The sequence below is a fragment of the Perna viridis genome, chromosome 14 (genome assembly GCF_037379345.1).
Source record: "Perna viridis isolate PV_CMFRI_1.1 ecotype Kerala chromosome 14, ASM3737934v1, whole genome shotgun sequence".
NCBI classification, from domain to species: Eukaryota; Metazoa; Mollusca; class Bivalvia; order Mytilida; family Mytilidae; genus Perna; species Perna viridis.
In genome coordinates, this window is record NC_142458.1 from 10,550,093 (window position 1) to 10,560,353 (window position 10,261).

A 10,261-nucleotide genomic window follows, 5' to 3' on the forward strand; every position below is an offset into this window, starting at 1 on the left:
CCATTTTGGATGTATCCTCTCTGTAACCACTTGACAAAAGTAATGACTGATCTGGGGCGGATCCAGGATTTTATGAAGGGGAGGCGTAATTACAAGTATCAGTGTGAAAGGAAACCAGATTATGACATGTTTAATGAAAGAAAATGATAAATTGCCATATTCAATACAATATTAAGCAGATTACAGTAGCTATTTGTTTTTTTTTCCTTTGAAAAGGGGGAGGGGGGCATTTGACACAAGCAGGGACAATATACATGTATATAGCTGTTTCACACAAGCTTGTTATAGACTTGTTATAGGGATCAGTTTGACAAAATAAATAAAGCATTAATTTTATTGTCCTTGAAAATGCAATACATTGTTCCAATTAATCACAGTGACTTCAGGTTTTCAAAAGCACTGACGCCAACTCTTCCAAAAGTTTAGCTAACAAAGTGAAGCCTGTCTTAACCCTTCAAAAACTGAAAACCTTTCTACACCAGACAAATTTTTTCATCATTTTATTTCAGTTTTAATTACCGCAACCAACAGGGATGAATTTTTTTCTGCTTTTTAGCGGAATTCCGCTTATTGAAATCAGGATTTTACCATTACAATTCTTTTTTTTTTACTGTTTATATATTTCTGATTTTACCAATATCCGCTTTGTTTGATGACCTCATAAAATCATCCCTGAACCAAGCATCTGTCTAAACAGAACAAATACAGTCTGGAGACAGGTTTTACTGTGTTAAAAGTGCCTAAATCCATCTTGGCTGCAGCCTTGAAAACAGAATGAAAAATTTCCATTTCTTTATCGAGCCCACAAAAGTCCACCATCTTGCTATAAATGTCCCTGTGTATTCTCTAGTGACTGAAATTATCCACCAATTCAAAGACTTAGTGTCTGATCCATACACATATCACAAGTGAAGATGTAAATCACCTGTTCAAGAAATCCCTGTCCACTGTACAGAGGTATAAACAACCTGTCCTTGATCATCGACTGAACACAGCACTACTGTTTTTCTAACATTTGAACCCATTCTCCCAAGAGATATAAAGTCTGACATAGAGAGTTCTGTCTTGTGAGGACGACAAACAGCTATGTAAAATGAATGGAACCTTGCTGGATCTCCTACAAAATAAAACAATAGTCACTACACATGTATATGAAATGGTAGGTTTAGTGGTATAAAACCTTGTTTAACCCACGATTTTAATAAGAAATGCCTGTACTAAGTCAAAACCATTGTGGTGGTTCCCAATTTCATATTGCCATTTGATATATGGACTTTCTATTTTTACTACTCCTTATAACTTGCCTAGAGTTAATCTGTTAGATAATTTTATTATTACACTTTATTTATGAAATTTGAAGAAACAAGCCATTCCAAGATTCCAAATTTTGAATGGGTAAAACATTTCTTAGATCTGAAAAAAAAATAAGGGAACTGTGACTATCTATATGGCACTGGATAGCAGGTACCAAATTTTGTGACAGGCTCTATGAATAGAGGTATAAAATTCTTGCTATTACTATTTTTCCCAATCTTCAGAAATCATCTACCAGAGAAAACTTTGAAATATCTGGACTTAAATTTGACAGGCTTTTATTTTGTGATTCTCCAAAACTATAGAATGTAGCAAAAATCAAAACCTTAGGAATATTTTTCTCTATACAGTAAATCATTGTACATGTATTTCATATTGCACTAAGAATGCAAACTATCTCACACACATTTTTGTATATATCTGATGCAAATATATACAAAATTTTCAAAAGATTTACAAGTTACTATTAAAGGTTTCAGATTTTCACTCTTTTTTGAAATGATGGCAAACTTCTTTTTTCAGTTAAGAAGCCAAATTTGTTGCATTTTAATGTATATCAAGGAATTACTGACTGAATTTCCTGAAATTCATGTAATTTCCTAAAAATTCATGTAAAAGGGTTTTCAGTGATGTTCTGTGATTTGTCAAGATTTTCAACATTTCTATAACCCCACTCAACGAGTAGGTGATATATTTGAATCACCTAGTCAGTCCATTATTCTGTCCTTCCGACTGTAAAAATTATCTCAGCTCCCAATGGATGGATTGATCTCAAGTTTGGAGAGAGGATTTATATAGATATGATGTAAGTGCTTTGGTTGCTGGTAAATACCAACTCCCTGTATAAGTGGGGAATAGCTAGCACAAAGATGGGTGCAACTTCATGTTTAAATATTATTTAATAAAATAATTATTTTGATTGGAAGTACCATGTGTAAGACAGGTGAATATTTTTAAATGAAAACAACAATTTACTAAGAGTTCAGTTGCTTATGCATAAAACAGGAAAAGTGCTGTATTATTTCGCAAAGACTGAATTTGTGACAATCTAATACTAAAAATATATTAATATGCAGATTCATTTCACTTTAAGTACCAGTCCATATAAAATTCAGACATGTCAATGTTAAAGTGATTCATGGTGAAGAATAACCCATTGCATAAACAATGCTTTTCAATCTAAATATATGTATATTTTTATGTAACAGTTGTCCTTTCCATATTCAGATCTGTACTTTTGATAAAGTCATACATGTATCTCCCACTAAAAGCAGCCACATTAAACAAAATCAAGAACAATAACTCTTGCAAAGTGCTAATTTCATGTACAATCTATATAACTGTTATCACAAAAGCACAACTCTCGAATGAAAAACTGTAACTGTTATGTGATCTTTAACAGTTTCTGAACAAGAAATAAAACTGAATCACCCTCTGTCTGATTTTTAGAAAGACTAATACTTAAATACTATAAAATGCAATGAAACCTGTCTGAACCAGACTCTTATCAGTTTGAATGTATTCTGAACCTGGGTAATCCACACAACTGTCTAAAACAATCAAACTCTACTGTCAAAAATGCAGTTCAGTTTCGACAGGTTTTACTGTAGGAGACTCCACAGCTTACCAGGATATACTAAAAAATCTCCACCAAATTTACTCCCAGAGGTCAAGAAGTACCCTTGTTCCCATAAGTCTTTGAATACTTTGTATCGAATAACTTCCCTTTCCGCAACTGGGTACTTCCATTCTTTGCTGCAGTCAATTAATGTTTCACTGTAAGGGCATTCTAAAAATAAAATATTTATTTATGTCAGTTTATCATTGGCTTTATAAAACAACGATGAATCATACATAAAAAAAATAAAAACACACTTTTACATTATGTAAGTGTTTTTTTTTTTTTTCATGTATGTATTCAGGAACATATTTTACATTCCAAAAGTCATTTTTACAGAATAAGAGGTTGTTTCGCTCACCTTGAAAATTTGAAATTATGTGATTATGTCATCTGATCGAGCAGAACAAAAAGTAAATCATTCTGAAAAGGTCCCTACAGTATAGGGCCAACTTTTGAAAATCCCCAGGGGGGGTGGGGGGGGGGGGGTTACGTGGTACAACATGTGAACCAACATGTTTGCAAACTGCCAGGAGTTGAAAATTGTTTTGAGAAGACCTGAGCCCTGGACTTTTTCATCTTTTGTATACTAAGCCTGACAATGTTTTGTCAAGTCCCAATCATAAGATATATATATATATATATATATAAATGCAATTTTGTTATCTGATATTCTAATGTTTATATCTATGTTTGCAGGAAAGAAGACTGTGTCAATTGTTTCCGTCTCCTTGTCTGATGCCTTGTCATCAGCTTTCCATTTCTGCGTTTTTTTTTAACCGTGAAATTGTAATTGAGCAACAATTTTTTCCCCTAAATTTATCAACAAATTTTGATCTTTATCATTTCAGTGCTTGATAAAAAAAATTTGTAGTATGTCAAGAAATGCGTCTGATCAAGCGCAGGTGTGATTCAGACTTGAGAATGACTAATCCAAACAATAGATCGATTTAGTGAATACCCATTCTAAAAAAAGTTATAACTATTTACTGGTCAGGGAATAGATTGAGAAACATGGTCTAAATAATGATAACAAAATCTTTCAAAAAAGATTTTTTTATTTTTTTTAGAATTGCCATGCCCGAAAGACTTATTTCACTGAAAAATGGCAGGTCCGAGGTTCAATTTGTTTAGTCCCAGGCGTCAGGCTTTAGGAATTTTCAACCCCTGACTGCATGTGTTTTTACTGTAGTAATGTATGAATGAGACAACCACTATAGCATTAAAGGGCCTATTTTCAGTTGAACAACATGTTCATGCACTATAATAGACTGAAGTTTGTTAGCATCTTTATTTCTTGTGGTGGGTTCCCCCAAATCTAATTGAAATGCTGAACATTTAATTTAAAAAAATAAATGAGAAAACTTTTATTTACATTTAAATGTATTTCTACAATTTTAGAATACATGAAGCACATATTACCTTCTTTCCATTAGTTTCCTTTGCATGAGTTTTCATATTTGAACTTAAAGAATTCATGCCACTGAGCCACCTGCACATCCTCTACAGTGAATTGTTTGTACACCAACCCTATCAGTTTCAAAACATTGGTTTCAGAGGAATTGATCTTCAAAAGCTTAGATAGCCTCTGACAATAAAGTGAAGAAGTCTTCCAAGTTTGGTTATTATTGGTCATTCAAGTATTAGCAGTTTTAAATGCCAATTTTTAGAGTTAGCAGCCACACACTGAGCCAACTGGGCCACTCAAAAAAGTGAATGATTTGTAGAGGGCATTGAAGTCAACAACGCTATCAACTTTCAAAACATTGGCATCTGTGGTTTCCAAGAAGTTAATGATCATGAACTGATGTTTTTTTATGATACTTTCAACCTTTGAACCTGTACATGGGATAAACCACTACATGTATAACTACACCACTAAGTAAATAAAAGAATAGTTTGAAGACCATAGGAACAACTTTATTACCTGTATATAACTGAACCATAGAGTTCTTGACAGGTACAGGGGGAATTTCTATACTGTTAACATCAATGTCCACTTCAACATCTTCAATTGTCTTCCCAGTCTCTCTCTTCCTTTCAACCTCCTGTAGAAGCTTTTTCTTCTTCCCTTCAGTAATAAGATGTAGGTTCTGTGTCATTTCTTTCCTCCTTTCATCCTTGAATAATTCTATCTATAAATGGAAATTTGTTGTATTAAGTTCTGTAATCTGTTAGAATCAGGCAAAATTAAGCTGATAATGAATCATGCTCATAATAAACTAAGAAATTTGATAATGTTGGCCCCATTTTATGGTTTATTGAAGACAAATTGACTGTTTGTAAAATTTGCTTGTCGAATTATATATCATATATGTACAGTCCAGAAATAACCCAAAAAAACTTAAATTTAGTGTGTGTTAATTATCAGTACTTGCTAAATTTAGCTGGTGGAAAAAATTCTGAAATTCAATCCCTGCTATTGCAACAGAATTGCTATTTCTGCATTTCCGATAACTCTTTGAATAAGATTGCATGGAAAGAATTGTGTGGTTTTTTTCAACATGATTCACCCAATGCCTGATTCTTACAGAGAATAGCACTTAACATGGAACCATTCAAATCCTTTAATATAGGAGGCACAACATACTTTTTTCCCACTGAATTTTTTGTACCGATGAAATGTTTGTTACATACAAAAGATATGTATGTCAAAGATTCATTTAATGGCAAAAATTACCTTAACAAAGCAACAAAATTTTGCACAAAATAAAAAGTTATCTCCCTTCTTCAATGAATTTCAATGCTTTCTACATTATCCAATTCTCTTAAATCTTTGCGGTTAATTAAAAACAAGCACTCAACTTTCAGAAATGTTTTTGAAAACAAAATTTTTCATTTGCCATCATTGCCTGGTATTTGCATGAACACCCTCTTTAAAATTTCGATACATGTATATTGTATTTCTTTTCCCATACCAGATGCTTAACTTGTTGTCAGGTAGTTGTTTTCCCAAATTCATTTGGTTTCTTTTTAATGTATGTTTTCTAAATTTGCCCATGATGGGCAATAGATAATAAATGACATGCATAATCACCTTCAGCTCTTAAAGAATGTTTGTCGGGGTTTAACGTCCGAGCAGCAATATTTCAGCTATATTCAGACCATGAACATGAAATGAAAACAAAAGGATGGGACACAAGGATAATAGGGTCGACAAATTTTGATTGCCACTGGAAAAAGGGGGGATGGGTAAGGTCGGGCAATTTAGCCTCCTGTGGCGGAGCGCAAAGGTTCCTACTCCTATCGAATACCACAGCAGGGTCTTAGAATGAAGGTAGTGATAGATCCAAGGGGAACCCCCTTTCTATCACAAACTTTAGACACAAATGAGTTACTAATAGCTTGAACACACTCCCCCTTTTCTTCTTGAAACCAGTCAGTACTTGTTCCTCTATTAATTTACAGAAAAGGATAAAATACCTGGTCTTTATACAACTGTTCTCTCAGTTTTTTATGTCCCTCTCTCTGTTGTGAAGTAGGTTCCGATAACTCATCTTCTGGTTTGACCAATACACAAACATCTAAAATCAGACCATGCAAACAATACACTAGGGTATTCAGAATCAGTGAGGAAGCAATAATATAACAAGAACCTGTGGGTCCCTCTGGCAATCAAGCAATATATACCTTGAAGTCAAAGTTCAAGGCCATAATCCATCATCCATGGTATGTGACACATCATATTTAAGTGATCTACCCATTTTCCAAAAACAAAAACCCACATAGAAAGACAAAATATTTACAACCCCTCCCACAAGAGTTTATCACTAAAGAACAGGAATTTGACCTTGAGGTCAAATTTCTAGGTCACAGGCTACTATTTAAGGTATGCGACACATTGTCTTTAGGTGAACTACCCACATGCAAACATGCAAAATATCAGGGTAGGGACCTAATAAACAACAACATTTAAACACATGTCCACACCCCCCTTTTGATGTAAAAATTTCATTTTATAAACTTTGATAGAAAAAAAATGAAAAAAAAGGAACTTCATTATGTATAAAAATTGTAACCTTTTTCAAGCAACAAAGTTGTTTCTTCTGGTAGAAGTTGTAGAGGTAGACCTAAATGATTATTCTGCCTTGGCAGCCGAGGTAAACAACCAACCAATACACCAACAATCCTCCAATTATCTCTCAAAGTTATTGAATCTGAAATTAAATTAAAAAAAAAAGGTTGAATTTCATTTTACCATATATAAAACACAATTCTATGAGTAACAATGGGTGCAAACGTATTTCGTAACATTATTTAAAATTTGCGGTTATTTTTAATTACAGAATTTAGCACTTTGATCAATTTTTTTCCATTAGCTATAGTTTTTAATAGTATATATTATTGCAAACTATCAACAGTTTTACCTTTGTTAAAAGAATATTTTGACCGCAAACAGTAAAATATCTACTTCATCATTATCAAAATTTTAACTTTTGAATTTTATTATTTTGAAAAAATGTCATATGGTTTACTATTTTCACGAAGTTTCTAAATCTAGTTTGATCTTTGATGAAAGATATGAAAACTGGTTTTAAGTTGTAAATGATTCTCTAGTTAATGCTTAAATGTCTAATTTCCCAACATTTTCTTTATCAGATCCGTAAAGATATTGTATCAAATTTTCTTGCTACATGTATTTCAGCCATTTGAACAAAGTTATCTCCCCTTTACAATGGTAGTTATGTAGAAAATATTAAATGCTTATTTTGAAAATTTCTGAACGTTAGATTTGTTAAACTTTGTGTTTATTTAGGTCATAATGCTATAGATTAGAACTTCAACACTTCTGTTACAATTTCTTTACATTAAAACATGTAAAAAAAATGCCTGATTGAGTTGACCAAACTGACTCATTCGTATAAATATTCTAATGTTGTCATCTGAATAAATCAAATGATGATTAGATAATCCTTCACTCAATTATTGAAAATATGATGTCATGTTTTTTTTTTCATTTACAGTGAAAGTACAATTATTCTTGGGGTACCAATTTCGTGGTTTTCATGGGTAGGTCAAACCATGAAATTTGGTTCTCTATGAATAGTAGATTCCCATTGATGTATATATTGAAAACTTCAAAACCATAAATTCAAGAATCCACGAACTTGTGTTTCTTCCTTGATCCATGAAAATTGGTATCCATAAATTAAAGTACTTTCACAGTATTTGGAAAATCAAATAATTCATTGTTTTAATGTACTGTAAAAAAAAATGTTTTTAACTTGAAACAAAATAATTTGTTTCCATAACTGAAATCCAATATCTGAATTTGATAATTTTTCTAAAATATTTTAATACAAAGGTAAATCAGGGGTCACACCATGCTTCATAATTTACAGACTAATGACAGAAATATACCTCTACTACTGGTATCATTGACCGATGATAGATAGTAAGAATTATAGCAAGAATTAATTTTTTTTTCTGATACTGTATAACATACGTGAACAACTGAAAAATGAACCGAGAGTCAGAAAGATGAAAACAGTGATTTCAAACTCTTTCAAAACTACATCATCCATTTTTTATTGGGAAAATATACTCCAATTTTTTTTAAATTGGGAAATTTGTAATAACCATACATAACCTTGAATTAATAGTTGAACTGATTATTTTAAAAGATGATGTCAAGAAAAAAAATCAGTGTATCTTTTAACAGAAATACCATATCCTAGCCTTCAACTACATGTACCAATTGGGAACAGCTCATCTGATTTGAAAGTATTTTACCATAATACGACACTTTCATTAAGGGAAACAACATTATTTTGGAGGTTATTTAAGGCAATCAATATTACTGTAAGTTAAAGATTTTTTGGAGGTTACCAAAATGAGCTTTAACAAGTTATCTCAATCTCGAACTGAATGTATAACTTTAAAATGAATCTAAATAAATACAGTTGAAGTCCAAATGACCATGTCATCTTAAAACTTGGGAGGCTATTTTTTTCTATCATAGTTGGTCACACTTATGGCACTGTACTTGTCAAATACAGTTATTATGTCAAGGCATAATTAGAATACAATTTTTGTATAGTCTTCTAATCTTGCTTGTGCTTAATCCCCAATGGTTAAACCCTTTTGACATTCTGTGCTGACATCTACAAGTCATTTTGCCCCCTACTGAATTAATAATCAAAATATGCTACCAAGGGAGTACAACAATAAAACAACATCAAGAGAAGAAAAAAATATATATTGAATCAATCATTACCATTAGGGTGTGACCATTGATGTTGTATTAAGTACCACTCCGCATAAAATTCAGACACTACCAATGGTAAAGTGATTCATGGTCAAGAAAACCCACGGAACAAACAATGCTTTTTTAGTCTACATATGCTATACTTTCACACAAAAACAACCTTTTCAGCATTCAGATTTGCACTTCTTAGAAAATCATACATTTATCTGCCACTAAAAGCAACCAAATCAAGCCAAATCAAGAAAGATAACTCTTGCAAAGTACAAATGTCATGTACAGTCTATATAATTATTTTTTTCAAGAGTGCAACAACCAAATGAAAAACTAAGAGTGGTTTCATGATCAGTTACTGTGTCTGAACAAGAAATAAAACTAAATTTGGTGGGTTTTTGACTCGCATGAATCACCTTCGGTCTGATTTTTAGAAAGACTGTTACTTAAAACATTACAATCCGATATGAAGGTAAAGATAGTGTTGATTTATTGAACACACATGCATACAGTACAAGCCAACAATTAACAACAGCTCTGAAGATCTTTTAGACTGACGGCAAGATTAAGAACCATTTCGTTAATATGAATTACTCATTTACTGCTTGAATGATTGCCAGGTTTGTTAGGGATCAAAGCCCTTTTCAAGGTTGTTGGACTTGAGCCCATTGTGTTGTCAAGTCAAGTACCCTAACCTTTCAAAAGACCATTCTGCCACCTGCCCCCATTCTGGTGACATAAACTCTTTAATACTTTATTTTTATTTTTATTTTAAGATTGATATTTGCAACATAAATATACGAAAATGACTCATGACCATGAATGCTGAAGTGATTTGTCCTGGCATTTGCATTTCATCATGGACTTTGTGTATAGCATTTGTAAATTAATTGTATTTATATTTTAATCCCTTGATGATCTCATGAAAAGGGGTTTCCACCGCTTTAGATAAAAAATGTCCAGATTTTATGGAGTATATATATATTAGTTTTAGTTTTCTAATTTAAATTATTGTAATACCTGTAGCATTCCATAACAAAACATCATTATTTTGCAAAAACAACTTAATTCGTGAAGTTGTCATTCCTCCCAACTTCTACTTTCATTTTGTGGTATGACCCGAGAAGTTC

At 32.3% G+C, this 10,261-nt stretch overlaps 1 protein-coding gene across 1 annotated transcript; it reads right to left on the reverse strand.

Annotated features, from left to right (window-relative positions):
• Positions 1-114: 114 nt before the first annotated feature.
• Positions 115-10,255, reverse strand: LOC148598180 (tRNA-splicing endonuclease subunit Sen34-like). Its single transcript, XM_088560834.1, has 6 exons — positions 10,152-10,255; positions 6,952-7,089; positions 6,356-6,456; positions 4,860-5,067; positions 2,942-3,103; positions 115-1,117 (listed from the first exon to the last, which is right to left on the reverse strand). Exons 1-6 carry the CDS (start codon positions 10,213-10,215, stop codon positions 930-932), a joined length of 861 nt encoding a protein of 286 aa, XP_088416960.1. The 5' UTR covers positions 10,216-10,255; the 3' UTR covers positions 115-929.
• Positions 10,256-10,261: the final 6 nt, after the last annotated feature.